Consider the following 11,763-nt stretch of genomic DNA (forward strand, 5'->3'; position numbering starts at 1 on the left):
AGTAGACCTGCAACCAGAGTTGGAACACCCAGAGGGGTCCGTTCTGGTGCGGGTCAATCTTGCCAATGGTCGCCTCGGCCAGGCAGCGGTAGAGGTTGGCGAGTATGGCTGGACTGAGCGCCAGCAAGCGACCATTAGCCAGTGCCTGGGCCACCGGCATATTCTCCACCAGGCATTTATTTGACCTGGTACAACAGATGAATTTGTTGTACCAGTAGAAGAGGAAGGCCTCGTGCTCTCCCTTCCTAAGACCTTCTTCGCCTCGGCCGGCGAAGTGAAGAATGAGCGTGTTGTAGTTGAAGAAATTCTTGTGCAGCTTCTGAACTTCTTCCCTTGAGGGCTCCCGGTCGTCCCGGCTTAGCGTCTCGACGGCCCTTTCGTCGAATAGTGCCTTCAAGTCGAGAGGAGAAGGGTATCCGGAAAGGGCGGCGTCAATAGGAAGGCCGGTCGGGGAAGTCCCAAGGATGGCCGAGACGTCAAGGATTGTGGGGTCGAGTGGGCCGAAAGGCAGGATCATGGTGTTGGTGGCCGAACACCATAGACTCAGGGCCGCCATAAGCAGCTCCTTATCCATGGCGACCTCCATGGTCGACAGGATGATGGCATCATAAATACCTAAAGCCTTCCATTCCTTGGAAAAGAATGTGCTCATCCGGTCGACCCAGGCAGCCCAAGCCGCAGTAGTCGACGGCCAGGCTCCCTGAGGCCGCGCCAGAGTCCATTTCGACCAGTCGAACCCCTGCAGCAGGGGTGTTAGGCATTGTTCCTTGAGCAGGTTAGTGACAGACGACGGCACTGTGTCTCTGAAAAGTGGACCCAGAATTTGGTGGGTCGTGGCCATGTCTTCTTCAAATCGTAGCGTCTTGACGGCGCTCCGGTCAACGAAATCCTTGCACTTGTTGATCTCATCAGAGAACTTTGAAATGAAGGAGGCCATTTGTGGAGAAGAGATGTTTCTGGAAAAAGAAGGTATTGCAGAAGAACTGGAAGGTTTGATTTGAACGAACAAGGATGAGGAATTTGAGATTTTAGAATTTCTGAAAGCGTAAAAGGCAAATGGCAGAAATATGGGTATTTATAGGCCTTTCAGGATGAATATCAAACGTCTGGGATTCAAAAGGCACTGGTTCAAATTGGGGGGAAATTTAACCGGGAAAGGCTCAATCATTTCGGATATTTTGGGAAACTGCGAAGAGGGATCGAGGAGTCGAAAATCCAGGACGCACGATTGCGTGCGACGCCAGTTTTAAGGCATTAATAAGGATGAGACGTTTCAGTTAGCGCACGGTTTCGAGGCCCACGATTGAAAGTTTTAAGAGCGGCGGAGAATCGACACGTGGCCACGCTTTGGGGGCAGCAAGAAAAGTGCAATCATGCTTCATAAATGCGCAGGAATAACGGTCATTAAGTTCAAAAAAGCAATAAACGTTTTCGCTTCTTCAAGGTCGAGGCCCGACCAAGAGCTAACAGTCGGCGACCTCAGAAGCGAGGGGGCAATGTTTGGGCCCGAAATATTATTGCTGGGCCGAGCAGCAGGATGTGCTCGGCCCAAGGAGATGATAAATACTATGGGCCGAATAATAAGGCCCGGGCCAGCTGGCAGGGTCGGCCAAATCCCATCAGAGGTAATCCGGATAAATAGAAAGGTCGAGGAAATCCTGATGCAATTAGGATTCTCGACCAGCAAGGAATGAAGTCCCGAAAAGAAGGAAAATTCAGAATCCCAGTAGGAGTAGGATTGTTCGAGGAAGAGGCGAATTGGGAAAAGGACTCCCGATCCAAATCGGAGTCAGATTCAGGGAATGGGGGACTATAAATACAAGAAATCATGCAACAGAAAAAGGACCTTCACAATCAGCATACAATTGCCCTGCGCAAAACCTCTCAAACACCTTGAGATTTTTCCTTTTCTTTTCCTGCCGACACACCTTCAGTTTGGATAAACAGCACTGTGGAAGCGCCCGGCGAGCACCTTCAGTTTGGATAAACAGCACTGCTGCCGCAGAATCAGCCGACCGAGAAGCACCTTCAGTTTGGATAAACAGCACTGCGTCGAGGTCGACCGATTATCTATCCAAGTCTCGGTCGAGAAAGGTTTTCGAACCTTTGTTGGCAGAGGTCACCTTGCTAAGCTTTCTCGGCATAGTTAGGTGTTACGAATCACATTGCTCGGCGTACAGGACGCCGAGTGGTTTTATGATTGGATACTCGCAAGTAGGTTTCAGGGTTCGGCATTCCGACGGCCGAACTACGTTTACCATCAAGACATACATCACGTTCGAGTACTTGTGCCCATACACCTTGGTCTCGATTCGACGTGCTTATACTCTCACGAATATAATCACGGTGACCGAATCGGGCTCCGACGATTATTGAACTCCGCAGAATTAGCAGCCTTGTCTTCAGGCTGTAGAACTCAGAGACCGAGAGCGTTCCTTCCTCGGTCGCAATCGCAAGATACAGAAGTCAACGACGCGCTCCAAGCGACATCAACAAATTGTACTCCTCGGCCGAGCTCGGCCGACGAGTTGGCACGCCCCGCATTCAACCGAAGGACGTAGTTAGCTTACTAGTTACTCGGCCTGCGCGCCACGTAGGTTTTGTAATTATTAGGGTCAACAGTCTGGAAGAGTGAAAGCAGACAGAAAATTCTGGACCCAGATGCCCGATAAAGGAACAGAGGTTCGTGGCTTTTAAAATTGATAGGATAAGGAAATTGTACGATAAACATGTACCGTCATGGACACAACACGCACATGTGCCTGCCAGTGGTGCTCAGTTTGACAAATGTTCCACAAATTTAGGATAGGGACTATGAGAGATGATTGTTGCTATCAGATCGGAAAAATGTGAGAGCTCCTTTATTTTGTGGTCATATAAGTTGTCAATGATTCTCTTTTCTCTTAATTTCTTTCTCATTTTTTCGGTTCCTGTTATTTAAATAGTTACGATTAAATCATTCATCAGCATCTTATATTGATATAGAGACAAAAAACAAAAAGTAAAATGTTAGAGAAGGAGAGGGAAGAGGAAGGGACTAGAAAGGGAAAAAATCATACTCTATTGAAATACATCATGACAAATATAAATGATGCTTCTAGTATCAATGGTATGGTGGGGAAATTATATTATGTAACCGATCACGTGGTGTAAAAGAAGGCTTAGGAAGACTTTATAAGAGATTATAAGAAAATATAGAATACTTGAAACTAATAGAAGATTTGGCGCAAAAACAAGAGCAATGACATTTTAGGATTCAAACCGAAGACCTTACTTACTGAGATAAAATTTGGTTCTTGTTGTAACTGATTATGTGGTGTGAGAACAGAAAATTGAGAAGGTACTTGGTGGAATGTGTTTATTAACGTTTTAGTCTAGTCGGGTACATCTCTATGTAAACATGTAAAAGTCCCACTGGAAAGTTGTTCGATCAAGTTCGGATGATCAACCTGAACAAGATGAGTAAAATTGCTCATGGAACTTCCCAACCAATTTGTCCTAGCTCTGTATCGAATTCAGTGGAAGATTCGCGCCGCCCTTTTTCGTCTGTTTTCTTCAACTGTTTAGAGAATTGCGCGGAAGCCGTAGTCGCCTTCAACAAAAAAGCACGAGGCCTTTTTACCTTCGCTGAGAGTTTAACGACAATGTTTGGTTGGTAAGAAGTGTCACACTGTTGTGTAGTTTGTTGTTTGCTATACACCTTCTTGGGCCTAATCTGTTGATTTTTTTGTCCTACATTCAACTTATGTTGTACATTTAACTTTTCATTCATTGTTTCTTTTCTTGTCACACTACTGTGTAATTTGTTGTTTGCTATACACCTCCTTGGCCCTGACCCGTTGATTTTGTTGTCCTACATTCAACTTCTGTCGTACATTTAACTTTTCATGCATTGTTTATATTCTTGCCACATTGTTGTGTAGTCTATTGTCTGCTATACACCTCCTTGGGCCTGACCCGTTGATTTTGTTGTCCTACATTCAACTTCTGTCGTACATTTAACTTTTCAGTCATTGTTTATATTCTTGTCACACTGCTGTGTAGTCTGTTGTTTGTTATACACCTCCTTGGGCTGACCCGTTGAATTTTTTGCCCTACGTTCAACTTCTGCCATACATTTAACTTTTCGTTCATTGCTTCTATTCTTATCACACTTTTATGTAGTCTATCGTCTGCTATACACCTCTTTGGGCCTAACCTGTTGAATTTTTTGCCCTACGTTTAACTTTTCATTCATTGTTTCTATTCTTGGAAAATAAAAAAGACTTTTCATTCATTGATCCGATATATGCCGTATACTGAATAATAATATAGTTTTCAAGAAAAAGAATGAGAAATAGCATAATTCGCATATGCCTGGAGTGGAGAATGAGAAACCGGCTTAACTTCAAACTCGGCGGTAAAGCTGTTTCAACTTTCAATCGAGTTGATACTCTGCAGTCACTAAATCCTCCCCACATGCCCATAATTCAGCAGCTTTCACATGCATCAATTATCGTATGATGGCTGTGGTAGCATAACCTTAACAATTTATTCCCCCAAAATTGTTTTGAAATGCTTAAAAAAATATGCTCTCTACACCTTTGCATTTTAATCTTAACCGGCCCCACACACCCTCCCAGTCAATGGATGAGTGCCACCTAATGAGGCAAACCCCATCCACACACTAGGTGTCGGGAAATTTTTAGTTGTGATGAGAACACAGATAGTACATCACGTGTTTTTATGTAAATGGTGGAAAATTTTATTTTTTAAATTATTAATTTTTTTAACACACATATCCTACAATTTATATAACGTAATGTGGTATACAATCTTGTGTGACGATGATACTGAAAAATCTCTCCTAGGTGTCAAAGCCGTTCTAGCCAGCCAGTCGTACCGAATATCATCACATGAAGGTGATAGGTTTGTGAACTTGCAAGAAGAACAAAGAAACGACAGCTTAACAGCAACATCAAGCCTACCTACTTAATTGCCACCTTGAATGCATTATGTCACGAAAAAAAGAACTACCATTGATTAATGCAACCGAACCGAGTCAAAGTTACAGTGCAAGTTCCTCTAATGCACACTGAAGGAATTGAAAGAAACAAAGCATTACAACCAATCTGTAATTTATTCCAAAAACAAAAACTTGATGGGAAAAAAACAGGGTTCAGCCCGAAACGATGACTCTGCAACTAATGAACAAAGACACCAAATAACTCAAACAAAAGCTAGACAAACCACAAATTGCTCTCCTTTTTTCCCCGTTAACTGAGAAATTAATTTAATGGGAAGAGACCTTGAGATTGAGGGACTTATTGATCCATGCCTTCCAGCTCCCACTACCCTTGCGAGTAATTGCAGCTGCTGGTATCTCATCCTTCTCCATCTTCACTGGCTGAGGCTTCTTGCACAGCATAAAGTTACGAGCTCCTTGCGCTCCGATTGTGTCCCACAGGCTCAGAGCTACAATCAAATTTACAAACGCGACCAGAATTCAATCTCAGAGAATCACATTGAAAAAGAACGCATAAAAACAGAACCAATTTCAACTAAGAACAGCCTTATACTCTTCAATTTCATAAATTTATGTCAATACTGCGATACGGGTTTTGAAATTGGATTGGTAAGAAATAAAGGGTAAGATTCAATTCTTAAAATTCGGTTGACATGAATCAAGAACACGGATTTTTAAGTGATTAGATTGGTGAATTCAAAAGTGATTAAGGATTGGTTAGGGTTAATTACCTTCAGGTCCTACGGCGGGGCAATAGAGCAGGAAGTCATTGAGATCGGAGCCGAGAACCGGGAAGCGGCCCTCACGCGCATAGGATTTTAATGCGGTGTCCATGACGGCGGCGATGAGCTCCTGCTCGTTGACAACAAAGCGGATCGGGCCGGCACTGCCGAGCACAGTGATGCTGATCAAGAGCCTGTTGCCCTTGGCGGTGCTCTGGTTCTTCTTCTGCTTGTACAGCAACATCTTCGTTGTTTCGTAATCAAAATCAAATCAATCAATCGAACAGCAAAAAGCCAGCCAACAGAAAATCTAAATTTGTTTTTTTTTCTTTTCAGAGTTCCCTCTTTCCCAACCAGTTACTGATTCAATTCAACAAAATAATCAAAAAATCGACGGACGGCGGCGACGATTAGTGAAAATCCGGGTGCGATGATAAAAAACGGACCATGAGAAAGAGGAAGATAGAGGGAGAGAGAGCTCTGACGTAGATTTACGGGTCGACGCCGAGGCAGCGGTAGTACCAGCCTTCCTTGCAGGAGCCGAAAGCGAATGCGGACGCGGCGGAGATCGGGAGGATAGCGCTCGCCCTTGATTGTTTCAGGGAGCGCATGAAATTACTGCCGCTTAAGATTTCCACCATCAACAACTTGCTTGCTTCGAATCGTGATGAAATTTTGTGAAAGGGAGGAATACCGTGAGTTTCTGGAGAGGATCAATCGGAACGGAAACAGGAAATCCGATCGAAAGGGAAGAAAATTGGGAATTTAGGGTTAGGGTTTCCTTGGGAACGGAGGCGGCTCTCTCTCTCGAATCAAATCCTCTCTTTCGAGATTTTTGCGATGAAATTATAGGGAGAGGAGCCCCTGCTTTTATATTGCTTATTTCGTTCTGGAAATGTTTGGGCCGGTTGGGGTAAATTTCACTGCCACCGACTTCCCCTGATTTACCGCTTCCTCCTTCACTTCTGGTTGGCGCGTCTTCGTACCTGTCAGTTTTTCCCTGCTGTTAATTAGTAAAAGTATATTCCCTTCGAGATCGATAGTAAAAGGAGGTGAAATATAAATTTTAGAGAGTTGTTATTAGTATTTCAAAAATTTTATTTTACACTTTAAACTTTTTATATTGAAAAAGAAAAATACATTTGTGAGGAGTGTAGAATGAGATTTTTGAAGTGCTAATAACACTTCCCAAATTTTAAGGTAAAAATTAGTTTACTACCTTCAAATTTTGTGATTTTCAACATTTGGTACACAAAGTTTTTTTCATTCCAGATTCATACCTAAAGTGTTAATTTTGGGACAATCTCTTACATCCGCTAGTCTAGCTGTTAAGGAGTCCAAAACTAACGGATGTATGAGATTGTCCCAAAATTAACACTTTAGGTATGACTCTGAGATGAAAAAAAACTTCATGTACCAAATGTTGAAAACCACGAAACTTGAGAATAGTAAATTGATATTTATCCTATATGTTATCTCATATGGGTGAGATATAAAAATATTATTAAATATCAACAACATTTATCAATTCATTTTAAAAAATTGGTCACAACCCATTTCAAATTTTGAATTTTTTTGAATAATGTTTCTTTAATTTTGACTAAAATTAAGGAATCGATAATCCACTTTACGACGAATTGATATTGATATATCAGGATATTTTCATAAATTCATATGGCGATATTTATACTACGTTGAACCAACACTGCTTTTCACTCCACTTGGTTAGGAGAATCAGTTTAATCCCTTAAAATAAAAATTGCGTTTGGGTGTTGTAATTAGAGTGAAATTCTTGGATCTGGTATTTGTATAGGAAAATTGCATGCTTTCTTGCCGCTTTCCCGTTTTCTGGTATAAAAAGGATATTCTCTTATTCAATATACGGAAAACCCGCCAAGCGTGCCTTGATTGGTAAGCGAGAAAGAGAGATGCTGATTTGTTGTGTTTAATACTAATTTGTTTGGGACATTTGGTGGGACGGGCTGTAACCTCTGACATAAAAAGCATAATCTTGTCGGGCCATGGGTCTCTCGCTTTTGTGCTAATATTGGTCGAGGTAAGATTCTATACAGTAAATTTAGTTATTGTGAATCGGATTCTGTCGCTGCTGTTTTACATTAAAGTTGTTTTTGGGATTATTTTTTTTATTGTTGTTGATGATTTAACTTGTTTTGGTTTGTTATGCAATTTGAGTTCAGTATTTTTTTAGAAGTTTTTCCTAATCGTCGATTGCTAGTTGTAAATATAGTTGAGTTTTGTGGCCGGATGATATTTTTGTGTAATATTTTCTTTTCTTTCGGGCTTAAGCCACATTGTTAATAAAAAAAGAAGCATAATCTGTTTAGACCCCAACTAAATAAAGACTTAACATGATCAAGTGGCATTTGTTTTAGAGTGAAATTTAGGGGTACAAAATCTTCGTTTCTGGTCACTTGGTGATCAATAATTTAGAGTAATCCACTGTTGAGTCTAATATTAAAGGTAGAGATCGAAAAATTAAAAACACATTCAATTACCCGAGATGAGAGATTATGTACTTTATAATTGTCTGATGACTATATAAACTTTTTTATCAGTGTCTATGTTTTGGTAAATGGTGTATTTTTTTTTTAATGTTCCTCTCGTGACAATAAACAAAATAAATAAATTGGACTCGGATTATATAAACTTCAAGAGCATAATCCAGTCATCTCAGCCAAAAAGTAGATGCTTAAAATTTTCTTCTCACACTTTTTTCCAACTAATAGCATATGGGATCTATGGTGCATGGCAGACCAAAGGACATAAAGCTAAAAAGGATCCATGAAAATTCAGAGTTTTTGGGTCCCTTTTGAAAGAATCGAGATCTTTCTCCTGATTGATGTCGTTGGAGTTGATCGATTCGAAGATTTGGACCATTCATTGTAAATTATAAGGCCCTCATTAGTCTTATCTCATTAGCCCACCTCATACAAATTAAGAATTTGAATCTCTTTCTCTTCAATGGTTCAAATTTCTCGACCTAGACGACGAGATCCAGAAAGGATCTGAATTCCTTTGAAGTAGAGTAAGCACAAAAGCAAGTAAAGCATATTCCATGCATATTGGTAGTGCGTGCATTTGAATGCATGGATTAAGGAAGTAAAAGCATAGATCATGCCACAAAATTGCATTGAGTTGAGAATATATATATATATATATATGCGTATCTGAAACGTAACTGAGGTAGGATAGATACGAGGTATGAAGGATTTGATCAGATGTTCCTCAACGATGCTAAAACAATGACATCACACCACAAGATAATTTGAAGGCACCGTAGATGTGCATACAACATAGTAAATTAGTAAATAGTATACCGTATACGTGGTCCCTCTGAGGAAGAGAATGCATGCATGGATTAACATCTCGACTTTTTCCACACGTCTTGAACAATTTCCACGTGACTCTCGTCACAGAGTATAATGAAGCCAACCTTTTTCCGCTCTAGTTCGAATCTTCATTATCTAGATTAAGTTAGTTGATCAGAGTAAGGATATATTCATTTGAAATCTAGTTTGGACCCTCTTCATGCAAATTAGATTCTCAATTAGAAATGCCTTTTTTAGATAGCACTTTTTGCTTATTAACGCTTTTTCTTTAAGTGTTTCTTCGTTTGGAAGCATGTCGAAAGTTTTAACAAAAATATTTATAGACATTTGAAGTGCTTTCTAAAAGACATATCTACACTAAAGGAGGGGTGAGATGTGTGGCAAGTATGAATCTCACATGGGGAAATGAGAGATATTGCATGTGTTTATAAATAATTGAGTACTCCCTATATTGTCAATTAGTTTTATTATGAAACCCCTACTTTCTTCAGACTAAACCCCATAATGAGCTACTCATAATAATTATGAAGGTTTTATTCTTCAGGCTAAACCCCAACTTTCTTCGATTACCCATTCTCCTTGTAGTAATTATGAAGGCTTTCCTTTTAGTTTAAAATTTTCTGTTGATGACATATTTCTTTATTTTATATGTGACTGTAACAAAACTTGAGTGTACAACGAACCACTCTATTGCTTAATAAAAAAGCTGCAACTTAGAGAAGGGTGGTGTGATCCCTTTAAGCTTACATTGTTGCCCGCCAACCGAGCCGACCCAGGCCCGTGATCCAATTGAAAAGGTGGATGGGCCAATCCAAACCCAAATGTACACAAAACCATAGCACGGTACTATCCAAAACCCAATAGCGCCTTACATAAATTAGGGGTGGCAAAGCGACAAGGGCGGCGGACCACTTCCATCCCTAAAGTCTATTGAGTGGCGATCGGTTGCTGTGTGGTCTCTCTGTGAATGGTTGCCTTATTGACATTTGCACCACTTCCTTGCCCTTCAAAAAGTGACCGTCTTATCATTTTATATACCTGAGTTCCTCAGCCCACATTTTTTCCATTCCATGCATCCTCCTACATATCTTCTAATCCAGAACTAGAAAAACCAGAAATTTATTATCGTTATTGTTTCGATAAATTACGATGAACAACATCCTCGGACTTCTCAGGCTTCGGATCAAGCGAGGAGTCAACCTCGCCATCCGCGACGTCAAGACGAGTGATCCGTACCTGACGGTCACCATGGGATCGCAGAAACTGAAGACAAAAGTGATAAAAAGGAACTGCAACCCTGAGTGGAACGAGGAGCTGACGCTTTCGATCACCAACTTGGAAGAACCCATCCATCTACAAGTGTACGACAAAGACACGTTAACCGTGGACGACAAGATGGGGGATGCAGACATAGACATCAAACCCTACGTCGAGTGTCTGAAGATGGGGTTAGACGCGGACGCCCTCCCGAAGGGCTGCGCCCTCAAGAAAGTTCAGCCCAACAGGACCAATTGCCTCTCCACCGAGAGCTGTTGCGTTTGGGAAAATGGCAAGATTGTTCAGGACATGATTCTCAAACTGCGAAACGTCGAGTGTGGCGAAATCGTGCTGCAGATTGAGTGGATCAACCTTCCTGGTTCCAAAGGTTTAGCAGGAGTCTAGGTACAACATAATCTATTTGCTTTCTTGTGTAACTTGTGTTTTCCCTTTGTTTAATGTATTCTCTTCAATGTGAAATTATATGAATCATGTAACTAAAATAATTTTTTTGTTTGTTTGAAATGTTCGCTTTTGGAGTTTCTGCAAGATCTTTTTGTGTGGACAAATAAGGAAAATGTTACAAGGATTTTGGAACTGGTCAAATCTTTTATTAAGCCATATGAGCACTTTCCATTGAATTTTTAAGCTGCCAACTAAAAAAACCAAAGAAAATCTATTGGCAGGGACCAAATTCTAGCCTCAATTATCACAATTTTCCAATGGCTCAAACGTTTCTGAAACGTCTAGCATGAATTTTAAGAAGCTTATGATGAGGCCAAACTGCTACAACATGAAAAGTTTTATGATGAGAGATTCAACGGTTTGTTTGGTTCAATTTGTTTTAATTCGGTGTGGTTCACATTTAACTAGTTAAGAATTGTGAATTGAGCCATGTAGCTAGGCTGGTTCGGCTTTTGGATGTTTTAACTATTTTTCGTCAACAAGCAATTGATTTAGACCGGTCTGTTCCGGTTCACCAGTTTTCCCCCAAACCCTACGTTTATACCTTTGCTTCTTATGGACTTGGAGAGAATCATCAATAGCACATCTTGTAAGAAGGGGCATTGCCTTAAATAAAATAAAAAATAAAAAAAAAATCTGGGCATTTGGAATTTTGGTCAAAGATATGATTTTTTCTTCCAAGTTATGCATAGATATCGAAATTTAGGGTAACAGATTATTGAGATACCTTATCTTCCAATCGTGTTTGCTTGGTCCAAAAATCCCCCTCTTCAAAACAAGCATTTGAACAAAAGAACCAAGGTGGCCAAATTGAACACTAATCTGAAATTTCTTTAATTGAACTAATATGGCTTCCACTTCAACTTCTTCAACAATTTCTTTGCAAACCATTGCTCAAAAAACATCCTTCTCCTCAAACCCAGAAACCAAAACATCCCACACAAACCTTAGCTTTCTATACTCG

The 11,763-nt window shown here is 40.6% G+C and overlaps 2 protein-coding genes across 2 annotated transcripts; one reads left to right on the forward strand and one right to left on the reverse strand.

Annotated features, from left to right (window-relative positions):
* Positions 1-4,997: 4,997 nt before the first annotated feature.
* LOC103943038 (uncharacterized protein At4g22758-like) lies at positions 4,998-6,584 on the reverse strand. Its single transcript, XM_009353229.3, has 2 exons — positions 5,737-6,584; positions 4,998-5,454 (listed from the first exon to the last, which is right to left on the reverse strand). Exons 1-2 carry the CDS (start codon positions 5,969-5,971, stop codon positions 5,273-5,275), a joined length of 417 nt encoding a protein of 138 aa, XP_009351504.2. The 5' UTR covers positions 5,972-6,584; the 3' UTR covers positions 4,998-5,272.
* Positions 6,585-9,980: 3,396 nt separating this feature from the next.
* LOC125471991 (protein C2-DOMAIN ABA-RELATED 7-like) lies at positions 9,981-10,931 on the forward strand. The gene has a single exon (XM_048573008.1). The coding sequence runs from the start codon at positions 10,227-10,229 to the stop codon at positions 10,737-10,739; it is 513 nt and encodes a 170-aa protein (XP_048428965.1). The 5' UTR covers positions 9,981-10,226; the 3' UTR covers positions 10,740-10,931.
* Positions 10,932-11,763: the final 832 nt, after the last annotated feature.

The sequence above is a fragment of a genome, unplaced genomic scaffold (assembly GCF_019419815.1).
Source record: "Pyrus x bretschneideri cultivar Hongxiangsu unplaced genomic scaffold, Pyrus_bretschneideri_v1 Contig63, whole genome shotgun sequence".
Taxonomy (NCBI): Eukaryota; Viridiplantae; Streptophyta; class Magnoliopsida; order Rosales; family Rosaceae; genus Pyrus; species Pyrus x bretschneideri.

What these genes read in the sequence shown, in the direction of transcription:
- LOC103943038 (XM_009353229.3), bottom strand. Translation starts at nt 5,971, where the DNA reads ATGTTGCTGTACAAGCAGAAGAAGAACCAGAGCACCGCCAAGGGCAAC. An exon ending in CCCCGCCGTAGGACCTGAAG is followed by an intron (nt 5,455 to 5,736) that starts GTAATTAACCCT and finishes ATTTGATTGTAG; the next exon opens with CTCTGAGCCTGTGGGACACA.
- LOC125471991 (XM_048573008.1), top strand. Translation starts at nt 10,227, where the DNA reads ATGAACAACATCCTCGGACTTCTCAGGCTTCGGATCAAGCGAGGAGTC.